Raw genomic sequence first — 14,753 nt, forward strand, 5'->3', positions numbered from 1 at the left:
TTACTTGTCGTGTTGTCTTTTGCACGTTTTTTTCAAGGAAACGTAATTATAATTTGACTAATTTACCTTATTTATTATTTGATCTCCATTTAATATTATTTTTTTCTTTACGACATTAATCTCTTTTCACATTTATTAGAGTAAGAATAAAAATGAAAAAGTAATTAAATTCTATCTTATTTTAAAATACAAATATTTTAAGTATATTTATTTTAGTAAACATAACAAATAAATGACACGGCGGAATAGCAAATACAACGGTTATTATCTAATTAGATCTCGGCCAATATAAAAAAAGAAAGAAATTGTATGGTTTGACTACTTAACTTTTTGAAGAAAAGCAATAATATGGGATCCATGCTTTCTTTGCATAATGATTTCATTCTTTGCTCACTAATGGGTTGATATGCACGTGGCAATGAATCCACCATTATTGACTTAATTGGGGATACTTTGGGCATAACATGGATATTGCCTGATTTTTTTTAACACATGAGGGACCATGTCCACGATCCATATTCCCAACCCACGCTTCTATATTTTATTATAGTTAAAATTTTGAAGGACTCGTTCATAGTAGAATTCAAACTGTGGACACTAGAAGAAAATATTATAATTTTGTCCCTTTATTTCAAAATAAAGTAAAATGTAAATATAAAAATACAAAGAAGTAACCTATTGTACTTATAAAAATAACTTCGCTCATTATGTATTATTATATGTAAATTAAATACTTGAATATCTCCGACAAGAATTTTATGCTAATCAGTTTGAGAATGAAAATATTTGCCGCATGGGCTATCTCAAGAACATAACTTTTACAAATTAAATTTCTCTGTTTTAAACTGTTTATTTGATTAAAAAAATAATTTTTTTAATTATAAATTGATAACATTAATTATTTATTCATGTTCTAATTTCTCTAATCATTTTATGTAGGTCCAATATCCTACAGAGTGGAAGACTGTTTGGAAAACAAAAGTTATAGTATCCTTTGTATGTTTTTTCAATTTTTAATTTATTTTTGTTTTTGTGATCTGGTAAAATATGAGAAGAGTATAGAAGTACAAATTTCTTTCTTTTAAGGGAAAATTTCAAATATTTATCTACTTTTACCACTGAAAAATCAAATAGTTAATTGTGTGAGAAATAAAAATATAATATTCATAAAATAGAGATGGAGTTACGTTTCAAAACTTACGTAAACAGATATAAATAATATTCTTTTGGAAAGAAAAAGGAATAATGGTATATCTACAACTAAAGATCTCAAAAGGGTTTTTGTTAAGAAAAATATTTGAACACATCGAACTATACAATTATTTATGAGGAGAACGGAAAGAACAAAAAGTACATGTAAACTAATTTATGGTTATTCATAATATCAAATATTAGTAAAAATATTTTATGGATTTAATAAAATGTTTTTCGAGCGAGCATGTTCACTAGTTTTCATGTATTCAGAAAAAAATTAAAAAGAAAAAGTTGACGGGTTGAAAACAACAAATTATACTATGCAGGGCGGGGCGAAGAGGGGCAGGTTGAAGTATTTGTGGATTTATGTGGGTTTGCCCCGCAACTGCACGGTAACGTTTGTCATCCCTATTTTCACATTCTGGAGTTGTGTAGAAGAGAATTGTGTTTGAACATAGCATGTTTCTGCTTTCGACTTCTGTCACTTTCTTTGTTTTCTCTCTTTTTTGTTTTGATTCCATTTCTTTTCTTTTTCTTTCGTAGAGCTACCAAAACTATTTCATCCATTTGAATTTATGTAGCTCTGTTATTCAACATGAGTTTTAGAAAAAGAAAAAAGTCATCTAAAACTTATGGGTTGGAAACATAATATGCCTAACAATGGAGAAAACATGATTACCGTCCAAACAAGCAATCAATCGAATGAAATTAGAGCATATCTTATTCTGGGAGAGGAAATAGATCAATCTGTGGAATCTTTCCTAAATCATTAGTCTTTCCCAAATCATTAACTCAATTGGTTATCATTAAACATAAGGCATAGACCTTACTCTAGTTTTTGGATTAGTATTTTTAGGAAGGAGTATGTCTGCGTGTTTCAATGAATAAATCTAATTTAGCTCCACATCATAAGTTCATCATTGATGATGATCTTCGACTCATTCTGCATCAACAAAATTTAACCTACATTGTTTCAGCTAAAAGCTCAAACTTAAGTCATGGAGTAATGTTGTTTAATCATGGAGTAATGTTGTTTAATACTTACTTCTTATTGAATTATAATATTATTCTTTTCATTATTGAATGTCTACCGGAGCCATGCTGGTATGTGTTTTCATGTTAAAAAATAATTTGACACTTGTAAAAGTTATATGAAATTCAATTTTACTTTTCTATTATGATCTCTAATACAATCAAATCTCCTTATGACAATATCGTTCGTCCTAATATTTTTTTATTGATATAACAAAATATTATTATATAAAACATATATACTAGAAAAAATCAATTAAAAAAAAACTTGATTGTTATAGTAATTACTTTCAATAATACAGAAACTGTCGCTAAATTTTGATTGGTGGGTAAAAACGTAACCATCCCACTTAATTTGCCTTAGTGAACCTATTTGACCATGAATAATTTTCACTCTATTTTCTGAATTTTATACCGATTCGTTTTTAGACATACAATTGGTACAATTTTTCTGAGTGTGAAAAGCTTTAAATATCCGTTTTCATTTTTTTCAATCCAAATCACTCATAAAATTTTTAATATTTTTTCAAATTATATTCATATTCAAACACAATCATTTTTCAATCCAAATCACTCATAAAATTTTTAATATTTTTTCAAATTATATTCATATTCAAACACAATTCCAATTTTCAAATATCATTTTCCAACTTTTTCTCAAATTTCACAATTTTTTATGTCCAAACGCCCACCTATAATTTTTTATTCGCCCCAAACCCCAATTATAAAACACTAACAGAGCTCTGTTTTGTCTTTAGTGTATTATTTTTCTGGAAAATAGGAGAAGCCATAACAGTGAGAGGTAAGATCTCCACTGGAATAATTTTCCTTTTCGTTTCTGTCTTATTTTAGCTGTATGCATTAATCTACTTGATAATTGTTCCATTCTCAGAAATACCCAATTCATTTTTCACCCATGTAATATGGATTTCCAACTTTTTTTAGTTTTCCAGAAAATGAAATTAATTTAATGAGGCTGAGTTTTTGAAATTTTATGTTAATATTCCATGGAGATGTTTGGTCAAAATCTCCATGGAATATTAATATAAAATTGGATTAGTCTGAACCGGTTTTTGGAACTTGAAAGTATTTTGAAGACGAAATTTCAGAATGTGATCAAATTTCATGGCCAAAGAAGATAAATTTTCAAATATGATCCAAAATCTATAGCCAAACGCTAACTTAGAGTTGGAATTGAATAGGGCAGAGAGGAAAAATTTTCAAACCGGCTTTCTAAATGTTTAGGTATTTGGTTAAGATTTGAACAGTAACTAAAAGCCATACTGCAAAATAAGGCAGCTTGAATCACTGACTGCAAATTCAAGAATCGAAAATGGAAGCCTATTTTTTCCGTAGAAATCCGTAATGGAGTTGTTGTTTGAAGAAAGACCAATATAGTTAGCTATGCTTTTACTTTCTAGCATGTTGGTGTTAGAAGAATAGGAAAGGAGCTGCAGGTATTTGAAGCAAATTGAATTAGGATGGATATTCTGTTATATGGTGCAATTGGTTAAAGGGTGTAGGGACAAATTAAGATACAATTTGATTTTGTTGTTCACAAATTACTTGAGCATGGGGCTTTCATAATGGAAGCCTCAGGTTTGAAACCCCCTGTCTACGACAAATAGGATTTGCCTTAGTTAGCTCGTCGCCCGCTTGCCTAGTGCGGGTTACCTCTCCTGTGTGGTTTGCTGTATGGTTTACCCTGTGCGCACCCAAAGGGTAGAGGCTGCGGGTTCCCATATCATCCCAAAAATAAAAAAAATAAAAAAAATTACTTGGCTTTTTAGAGACGGTCCAAAAGTAACATGTATCAGTAGTTTATATTCTTTTTTCACTGATTGGTTACTCTTAAGTCTTAATTCGGAGTGACCATTTGTAATCAAACCATGGAATCAAATTTAACTAAGTAAACAAGTGAATGCTTAATTGTTTTTTTGTCAGAGAAGAAAGATAAAAGAAAGGCAAACGTTTTTTTACACAACAATGACCTCGTTAATGTAGTTCTCTGCTGAATCATCGTTCTTTTCTTTGGGTATGGTAAAAATTTGATATAGGACTGTCCAAATAAATTGAACTAAATTAATGGATCAGCACATTTTACAATTATATAATTTGAAGTTCACTTTGTATCATTTGGAGTGTGTGTTATCATAATCTAGCACTGGGCTCATTCGTTACATTTTGGCTGCTCCATAGTTTGAAATTGAACCTGTAACTTTGTGGGTACTGATAAAGTTGAGTTACACTGTTCCCTTTGCCGAAAAAAGCTAACGTGCCCTCTTGTCTTCAACTTTTAAGTCGTATATCTATTTTTCAGTTGGAACTGGTAATTAACTGATTGAAAATAGAACTTCACCTCATGATTTCTTACTTATAGAGCCCTTCAAAGAAGTATATCTAATAGAACTTCACCTCATGATTTCTTACTTATAGAGCCCTTCATAGAAGTATATCTAATAGAAGTGCTATTTGGAATTTGATTCCAAATCCCTATACAATTTGAAACAAAAATGATATGACCTTTACTATATAATGTAGTGCAACTTGAATGGGTGATTCTTCAAAGATCAAACTGGAGCTGTTTTAGCTTTTTTCCTTAAAATGCCAATGTGGAGCTCGGATTAAAGAAAATTAGTAGGTTTTATGATGCAGGAATTTCTAATATAAAGTTCTTGAGCTATCATTGGAAGAAGGTATTGGGGTGTGCAATAATTCAGTCTACTTTTTTGCAAGTGCGTCTTGAATCCTGATTTTCTTCTCTATTTATATACAGTTACCAATTTTATAATAGAAAACTTTTATCCTAAATATTCCAGCAGTCCTAACATTTTCAGAAAGTTCAAGCTATTTCAAGGAAGAAACCAAAAATGGCTCAAGCTCTGGAATTTCATCGTGGGCAAATTGAAGCTCTAATGCGTGCAATGTCTGTAGCAAAAATCATTAGAGAAGATAAGGATCCTTGTATGATTGAAGAGGTACTAAAGCATGAAACCTAGCCATTCTACTTTAATTTTTCATCTATACTTATTAGTTTCCGTATATTTGTTAGGGTCTCTATTTGGGGTCTTTCGGAGCTGCCAACAATAAAGATGCACTCAAAAGATTGAATCTAACTCATATTTTGACGATTGCCAGAGAATTAAATCCTCCTTATCCAAATGAGTTTGTGTACAAAGTCCTTGCTGGTAGGAAGTTTCTTACTTTGTTTAATATAAGTGAATTGTTTTGAAAGTGTCTAGAATATATGCGCGTGGTAAGAACATCTGTATCCTCAGATTGTATAAGTCAATGAGTAATGTATGATCCATTCCTTACGTTATGTAAGAATATTCAGCAGCAAGTATACTTGAATAGAAATAAGAGAACAGGAAATACCATACCACACCCTACGTTGTGCACATTAGTGCTGCTGCTGTACTGTTCTTTCCTTCCTGTTTCCCGTCTTTTGTCAATCACTTCTCTTATTGCCAAACCACCCTTAGTTTTGTTTGTAGTGGTCCTACATAAGATTAAGTAAAATTTCTGGTTAACTATCTAATTTTGAGAAGCAAAGAACTCTTGTATAGCAACGTAATGTACAACTTTTCCTACCAGAGCCTTCTTGGAAGTTGGAACTATGCCATTTTATCTCCCGTACCAACTGCTTTGTCAAATTTCTTCCTTATGACAATGCCTAATTATAATTTTGCTTCACCTTCATTTTCATCTGCCTAGTAAAGATTAAAACTATCCAATTTGCCTTATCAAGAAAAAAAAAAGGGATTTATAACATTCCAATTAAGTGAAGATAAACTGATGCCTAGTTTTCTCTTTTAATGCGATTGCTGAATGATTTATTAATATTTTCAACTTCTTGCATATTTGGGGCAGTACATGACAGAGTTGATGTAAATATTTCACATTACTTTGAGGAATGCTTCGATTTCATTGAAGAAGCAAAAAGACAGGGTGGCGGTGTGTTGGTGCATTGCTTTGCAGGAAAATCCAGAAGGTGACTTCAAGCATCTTTGCCTGGATCTTGAAATCATGGTTTCATATGAGGGAAAGCAATATAAAAGAGTGGTGCTTAAAACTATACCAGCTCTTAATAAGTTTGTACTAGATTTAAGCCAAAGTAGCTGCTCTCTAGCTTGCTTTGCCAATTTGCTACATATAATTAAAAGAATAACAACCTTGTAAGTCAAGAATAGAAACCTTAATATTCCATCATCAGCTTGATACTGTAAACTAAGGCAATATTATGGAGCTAACTTCCAACCACAACTTTTGCTTTGGAAAGGGGGTGGGCCGGACAACATTCGTCCTGGATCAGCAAAGTGCCTATGATATTTTTTTTTTGACATTTGTATTCACGCTGAACTCTAGAATCTTTAATCTGGATATGCAAGTTTCTCCAGCTTCCATGCATGTTTTGTGCTCTTCTTCCGAATTCTAATATAGAGGTGTAATGCTTCCAAAATTAGAACTTTGAAAGGATGAATTGTTATCGTCAATGTTTTAAAAATTACGCTCATTTATGTTTCTTTTGATGCAACAGTCTATGTTTATGACATTACTTAACTGTGTAGGGTACTTCAACATACACCTGGTGAAGTGGAAGATTTAGGTGCCGTTTGGCCATAAATACCAAAAAAAAAATTCACTTTTTTTTGGAATTTTGGAGTTGGAGTTGTGTTTGGCCATAGTTTTTGAAATTGTAGTTTTTGGTGAAATGTAGTTGTAAAAAAGTGAATTTTTTTTGAAAAATAAGTTTTTTGAATTTTTGGTATTCCGGAATACAACTTCAAGTTGTATTCGGAATTTTCATGGCCAAACGCTGATTCCGGAAAAAAGTGAAAAAAATTTCCGGAAAAAAGTGAATAATTTTTATGGCCAAACGGCACCTTAGTGAGTCACCATTGCAGTGCTGAAGTTGAACATTTTTCATAATATTTTTAGGCTTCTTTAAAAGTTAACTGCACAAGTTTCTTTGTTGTCGCGAGACTCTCCTGTTACTTGATCATCTGATCTCTATCAAATCCCTCGTAGCAATAGTAATTATATCCTTCATGGCATGCAATACCTTCAGCTCGACTTCTTTATTACAAATGCAATATAAACAGGATTATGTGTGGTTTTCTTGGTATGAATTTGGTTATTGGATGAAATTTTAATATGAAACTTCTTTACCCATATGGCATTCTATTCATATTCAGCAATCTGCTTCTTGCCCTTTTTTAGTTGATATTATGTGGTCTGGATATTTGAAGGGGAGCCACTGGTAAAGTTGTTGCAATGTGACCAGGGGGTCATGGGTTTGAGCCGTGGAAACAGCCTCTTGCAGAAATGTAGGGTAAGGCTGCGTACTATAGACCATTGTGGTCCGGCCCTTCCCCGAACCCCGTGCATAGCGAGAGCTTAGTGCACCGGGCAGGCCTTTTTATCATGTGGTCTGGATCTTAGGTTGGCTTCAGTAAAATTGTTTATGTCTTTATATGACTTGAATCAGCTAGCTCTTTATAATATACTTTTTATGTCATGTTAAACTTACCTATTTCCTTCTTATACCATGACTGTGTCATTTTCTCTAATCTTCAATCGACACTTCAAGAACAACAGTGAAAAAGGAAACTGAGAAAGAACTTAAAATTTATCTTGTTTTCTTTTCCTGGTGTTCCTTTTGTACAGTGAGATTTCTGTTTTATATCAGAGAATCTCCTACGATTTATTGTTCTATGCTTTTGCAGTGCAACCATAGTCATCGCTTATCTGATGAAAAAGCATGGTATGAGCCACTCCGAAGCTTTTCAGCTTGTCAAGAGTAGAAGACCAGTCGTTTCTCCCAATGCTGGTTTTATGACACAGCTGGAAAACTATGATAAAACCCTTAAAGGTACAGCTTATTGTTCATTTTGCGGTTGACGAATTTTAGTTATATCATTACTATGATGCCATTATCACGTGCATCTGTGATTATTGGTGATGAAAAATGATGATTACCTATGTTAACAAACTGCTGACTTATATTAAAAATATTAGTTATTATTGTTGTCAACTGAAATCAAAATACAGCCAGCGGACTTACCTAAATCACTGAAGGGAAAGAGAAAAAAAGTACAGATGCAGTTCTCTAAATTGTATCTAGCAAAACCATGCTGTTGTTTCCACTTCAACAAACACGAACTTCCAGACAATCAAGTAAACTCCCAAGTGAAACAACCGGTGCTAGTGCCTTTTGTTCTGTAAAATCGTTTACTCGACCCAATAACAACAAATCTCCTAAAATCTAAGGTATTTCATGAGTCAAATATAAATGCAACCTTTTTCGGGTTCGTAAAAGAAGAAATGAGTTGGCCCGTTGTTCATATTCTGGTTAAATGAATTCGAGTGTGCTGTACTGCCTATATACCTTATATAACCCTGTTAATTTCTGAGTTGCTGCCATCACAATGAATCTCAACCGCTCCAGTAAGTTGATCTTTTCCTATAAGTAATTTTACTAAATAATGGGAAAAGTTTTGGTACACAAGTTGCATACCAAAAAGTAGAGAATCTACATAATATGATTCTCCATGAATAACACCCAATCTTTTATTCAAATTGAAACCTCAAGAGTGCACCAAAAAGAAACAAGAAATGAGAGGGTTTTCCTCAAATATACATACTCGTTCTCTATTCCGTGGCAAGTTCTCCTAATTTCCTTCGACAACCCACGTGAGTGCTAGTGGGGCAACGTCCCAGGCTCTCTGACTTCTCTTCCTTCTTCTAATTTTTCTGTGGAACCTGCTCCTACACTGTGCCCGGCATCGCTCAATGCAGACCTAACAATCTTAAAAATCTCACTCCACAAGCAAGTCGCCACCAAACAAAGTAAGAGGAGGAGGTCCACAGCTTCACTTGAACACTTTGCACATGAAGCACCAGTTGACATATGTAATCCGCCTTTTTTTTTCCCTCCAAGTTCTCACCTGTTGCTCCTTCTCTGCCAACAACAACAATAACAATCACATACCCAGTGTAATCTCACAAGTGAGGTCTGGGGAGGGCAGGATGTATGCAACCTTACCCGTACCTTTGTGGGGTACAGAGCTGTTTCCCGTAGACCCTTGGCAGGTCAAGTGAAAAACCACACTTTCTTGGTACCCGAGGAATCCAAACCAATAAGTGCGGAATCTGATTCATCCCTCACAAGATACTTACACATTCCCAAGGACCATGTAGCATTGGATAAGGACCATAGCAGTACATTGCAAAATCAGCTTTTCTATTTGGAACCTCTTTCCTTGTGTGGGGTTTGATCAAATAAACACGCAAAGATCCAACAAAGGGGTGAAACTTCAATATCTGGCATTTTTATGCAAATGGCATGACGACCGACCTAGCACGCTGCAAATTCTCTCTCAAAACAGCTCGCGTCTCCAAAAATCAGTAAAGGGCAGCCTGGTGCCCTAAGCTCCCGCTATGCGCGGTCTTGGGGAAGGGACGGACCACAAGGGTCTATTGTACGCAGTCTTAGCCTGCATTTCTGCAAGTGGCTGTTTCCATGAATCGAACCCGTGATCTCCTGGTAGCAACTTTACGAGGTATGCAAAGGCGGCTCCAAAAATCAGTCTCCATAATTAATAGTTATGAGTAGTATCTTCCCTCAGGCCAAACTTGTCAGTACCTTGATGAATCATGTGACTTGTAAAGCCCTTGATGTATTAAAGTTATGATGTATAGATTTGTTTTACCAGGGAATTTTTTCATCACCATGATCTCTTAGTCTCTTGAAATATTAATTGAATTCAAGCTCCTCCGTATTTTCTTTATTTGACAATCTTTCTATCTGTTCCATAGGCATTCTGAAGGGTTGGTCTTTAGCTGCTTATGTTCCTCCATAGTGGTGAGATACTTAGACGGACATTCTTGCATAAGCTAAAAAACTGCTACTTGTGGTTTCCTTTATATAATGCTGTTGTAAGCTAGTTTCTAGTGTTGTGAATATTGATTATGATGGATCTTTGCCTGGATTAGGATCACGCTTTTCACAGATTCATTTCGTTTGCATAATCCCCTGCTTGACAAAATAGGGAAACATGTGGAGATGATAAGATTAAGACATTCTACTTTCTTAGGAATGGACATTCTTCATGCTAACATGAGTTGCTTGCTCAAAGAAGTAGCTGATAACTGTCTTCTAGGTATAAGTAGGTCGAACACAGTACTAATTGTGCTCAATGGAGTGAAGGGTCAAATCTACAATTCTGGTTCTGAATGTTATATGATTAGGTAGACAGTTATTGTCTGGTTAACTTCAATCTTTTTGTCTTGCATTATACTCCTCGATCTTTTTTTCTTGCATTCATTAGTTAATTGAGCTTGCAAATTCATCATTTTAGTATGTTTTCAGTTCATTATATTTCTTAACATCTTTTCAAAAATGCAGATATGAATACTCCAAATGTTACGATGTGATGCAAGATTACGCACCATCTTGTTAATTGATTTGAACAGTAAGAATTGTTTGATAAACAATTATAATGATCTGGAAATTTCATTGAGAAAGCTACTCCCTAGGCAGACTGAAGATGTTCTTCCACTGGAGAATTTTAAATTTTTTGGTTCATGTTAGTACCATTGAAACTAGTTATTTCGTTTTTATTTTGTTCAAGAGTAGTCTTTTTCTTAAAATGTAAAGGTCTATCGTTTGATGCATAAAAACCACACTTATTCGCCCTCCCCCTGGAAATTACTTGGACAATTAACTTATTGAGAATTTCCAAAGAACCATGGGCTGCTATAACAAGCACCAAACCAGCTTTGACTTGACTGATCGAATTTTCTTGGTATTTCTATCTCTTCTTAAACACGAAACACTTGAAACCCAATGCGGTTCTTAAATAAATGTAAAATATAATACGATAAAATAATGAATAAACTTAAACTGTTTTTTTCCCCCTGAAAATGAATCACTTTTTTGAAAATAATATCATTCTTATTTTGTGCAAAACTTAATACAAACACGGAAACTATAATCTGACTAGCATTGTCTCAAACAAGCAACTGTCGGTTTTAAAGGACAGACTTGTCGGTTAATTCCTAAAATAAACAAATAATACATAAATGACGGATCTATGAATACTCCACGAAACGAAGCGGAGCGAGGCAATTCTTGGCTTGTAACATGCTCGTCTACAAATCTTGTACCTACATTGACATAAGCTAATATAGATGCCAAGTAAATGGAATGTTAGCGCACCACATCGATACTTAGTTTCATGATCCTTTCACTAACACTGGAGCAGGGCTCAAAAGAAAACATGAATGCAAACGAATTAGTAGTCTAATAGCAATTTAAGTCATAAAAGCATTTAAAAAAAAAAATCTAAAATTTTATATAGAAACATGGGGAGTACCATTCGATTATGACATTCCCTATTTTTGTTATAGTGACCATTTAATCAGCATGGGGTTGACCCCAACACGATCGACTGGACCATGTTCTTGTGGTGCTGAACCGTTTAAGGTTCTACTATGCTCGCGTTCTATATCTTACCAGGGCATTTCTGTCATAGTGCACAAATCAATAGTACACTAATCTCCTACTCTGATGAGTAGTTTTGGAGTTAATCATAACCAACTATGACTACGAAACTTTCTCAGGAATCTAAGGAAACTCTCAACAATTAACTTATTTGGAAAAGAAAAAAAAAAGAAGCTTTTTGTGACCTTTTTGGTCTAACTCTCTTTTGAAATTCTTTCCAAAACATTTTTGTGTTCTCTTGGATCAAATTATTTTCTATAACTATTATGTTATGTCTTGAATCAGATTTTGTTCTTTTAACATGTGACATTATAGTTTATAAATCATTATAGTCTCCAGAACACAATATAAATGTAATGATTCGAATTGAATTGATCACCAACACAATGTAAACGGAAGAAATGAAAATTTTATTGATAATATTGGAAGGTTACAAGCTTAACACTGTTACAATGCTACAACCTACAAGCTTAAGAACTACAAGCTTGGGACAATCTTCAATGGCGGAATACTCGTGATAAAAGAAGAGAATGATTGTGATTTGTGAGGAAGATGAAGTAGAATTTAGGTAAGAAGAAGAAGAGAATTTGAGAGAGATAAGAATTTTGTATCAGAAATTCGCTAAAATATTTTGCTCCCAGCAAGGTTCGATATAACAACCTCCTTAACTGTCCAATGCAACGGAGCTGTTAGATCAAGACGGCTGTACTCAATCCCATTCGTTCATTTAAGTCGTCACATGCACCTCACGTGTTCACTTATTTGTTGAATTAGACTCACGTGCACTCCACCTACTTAACCCTTTCCTAATTCGATCAGCTACTTTCCCAATTTCACTTCGACACAACCCTAACTCCTACACTATTCTTATTTACAAATGGATCGTTACAATAAGTGTAAAGAGAAATATTTCTTTTAATTCTTGAACATACTTTCTACTTATCATGACATAAAATATAAAGAAATTCTGGGTAAAACACAATATGAGAATTCATCATCTAAACACATTCATAAAATTTCATGAATAATGTATGCTCTCTTGTTCCAATCGAAACACACATCAACTCGTTCCGACATTTCTATACCTTGGATGCATGCTAATTGTGAGATAAGAACTTTAGTAAAGACATTAACTCACCTCAATATTTTCTCTCAGGCAAACATATGCTACAACCAATTATCACCCATTGAAATACTTGAAATCTACATCGAATTTACTTTATCACATGACATCAACAACTGCCAGAATTAATACATCTTTCAACCTTCAAGAAACCTAGGTCAAGGTTCGATCTTTGTAGGGTTTATGAGATTATATTTTTAATAACAATTTCTACCCAATCCCACCCTTCATAATCTTACTTCATCGCTATAATTGAGGTTGGATTGAAGAACTTACCTTATGAAAGAAACCGCCAAAATCTCTTCTCAACCTTGGTGATGGTTCGCTTGAAATCAATGAAGATCTAATGTTATTTCTTGTCAAGAATTGTGTTAATCTCATGAATCTAATGCTAAAGATTATTGTGAAACTCTAACCTTATAATTAGCTTGTATTTGCTAGGGCTTGGGGCTTGTTCTTCTCTCTCAATTTCTTCCAAATAAAATGTGGACATGATCTTAGAACCTCGAATTTATGTACTTAAAACGCTAGCTTCAGGAATTGCCAGTCGCAACGCTTAACTTTTGTCCGATGTGATGGTGATGCTCAAAGAAATGCTGAAGAAATATTTTTGAGCGTCACAACGTCATTTCAACCATTGGAATGCTCGTTAGTTTGTTTTTTTATAAAACGTCCAAATTATTTCCAAGATCAGATTATTTGCAATTTGGTCCAATCCACTTCCAAACATTCATATTAGTTTTCGAACTCAACTTTTGAATGTTAAGCACTCTTGGGGAACCTTAAGCACGTTATTAGGTTTGTATAAGCCATAGTTAGAGATAGAAATCTATACAGCCTTACATAAATAGTTGGCCTGATTCAGTGTTTGCTTTTCTTAGGTGGCTGGTCATAAATTATACATAGACTATATACGGTTCGTGCGCACACACTCCAACTATATTTCATCCCACACGGCGGCAAAAAATACAGCGGGAACGCGTGGAGAGAAGAATAACACAAAACGGCCCCGAATCGGGGGCAGCGAGCACGGCATCGTGGGCGGTTCAAATTGCGAGAGGAAGAGAAGGAAAATGTTGACTCGAAGTAAGACTTGACACTGACTGATGCTGTGTATGGTGGAGTCAAGTGGTGGGATGCCGGGCCATTGCGGTGGGGAGCTAGATCTCTGACCGGCGATGTGGAATCGAGTCCCGCGGTTAAAATTACTATGGAGGACGTACAGGATGAAATTGCTTATTGGAGTACAGCAGTTATATGCTATATTCTGGAAACAGACTCCCGATGGGATAGGGGGTGATGCTTTTGTCGAATATGGAAAGGGTTAGAAGTTGACAGAATTCGCTGATCGGTGGGGTGTATTCTTGGTTAGGTTTTCTTTGTCTTTGAGCATAGAGAGAAAGCGGTTGCAGAAGGTGTTCAAATGTTTGATAGGAAGCCCATAGTGGTTAAGCCATGGAAACTAGAAATAGATCTAACTAAGGAAACTGTAGATAAGGTGCTAATATGGATATGGATGCCAGGCCTAGATATCAAATATTGGGGCAGGAGTGCCTTGACCAAGATAGCAGGATTGGTTGGAAAACCCCTGAAAGCAGATGGAGCAATCATGTATAAGGAGAGGTTGACATATGTAAGAGTTCTAGTGGAGATGCCACTACATCGAGCATATCCAACTGGGGTAATGTTTGAGAATGAGAATGGCAAGGTGATTGAAAAATTGATAGAATATGAATGGAAACCTGTTATGTGTACCAGATGTAAAAACTTTGGACACGAGGAGAATGAATGCAGAAGGAAACAAAGAGATGAAGCTTGGTTGGAGAGACTGAGAAAAGCACAACAAGGAGCCCAAACCAAAGAACTAGAAAGCGAAAAGGGGAAAAAAACAAGAAG

The 14,753-nt window shown here is 34.5% G+C and overlaps 2 protein-coding genes across 9 annotated transcripts in view; both read left to right on the top strand.

The window, feature by feature from the left end:
* Window positions 1-2,881: 2,881 nt before the first annotated feature.
* On the top strand, window positions 2,882-10,881 carry LOC132063381 (dual specificity protein phosphatase 1-like). 8 transcript variants are annotated; one of them, XM_059455895.1, is made up of 7 exons: window positions 2,912-3,028; window positions 4,768-4,961; window positions 5,046-5,204; window positions 5,279-5,414; window positions 6,100-6,220; window positions 7,956-8,101; window positions 10,637-10,881. In XM_059455895.1, the coding sequence occupies exons 3-7, from the start codon at window positions 5,097-5,099 to the stop codon at window positions 10,663-10,665; spliced, it is 540 nt and encodes a 179-aa protein (XP_059311878.1). In that variant the 5' UTR covers window positions 2,912-3,028; window positions 4,768-4,961; window positions 5,046-5,096; the 3' UTR covers window positions 10,666-10,881. The 8 variants fall into 8 exon arrangements, with proteins under 8 accessions (XP_059311883.1, XP_059311884.1, XP_059311879.1 ...); XM_059455900.1 differs by lacking the exon at window positions 4,768-4,961 and having other exon boundaries at window positions 2,882-3,028; window positions 5,068-5,204; XM_059455901.1 differs by lacking the exon at window positions 4,768-4,961 and having other exon boundaries at window positions 2,893-3,028; window positions 5,064-5,204.
* Window positions 10,882-14,067: 3,186 nt separating this feature from the next.
* LOC132061928 (uncharacterized) overlaps window positions 14,068-14,753 on the top strand; it is a 1,601-nt gene continuing 915 nt past the window's right edge. Inside the window, exons 1-2 of the mRNA XM_059454602.1 lie at window positions 14,068-14,153; window positions 14,253-14,675. Of these exons, the coding sequence (XP_059310585.1) occupies window positions 14,068-14,153; window positions 14,253-14,675 (509 nt within the window). The remainder of the gene's footprint in view (window positions 14,154-14,252; window positions 14,676-14,753) is intronic.

This window comes from Lycium ferocissimum, chromosome 7 (genome assembly GCF_029784015.1).
Source record: "Lycium ferocissimum isolate CSIRO_LF1 chromosome 7, AGI_CSIRO_Lferr_CH_V1, whole genome shotgun sequence".
Classification (NCBI taxonomy): Eukaryota; Viridiplantae; Streptophyta; class Magnoliopsida; order Solanales; family Solanaceae; genus Lycium; species Lycium ferocissimum.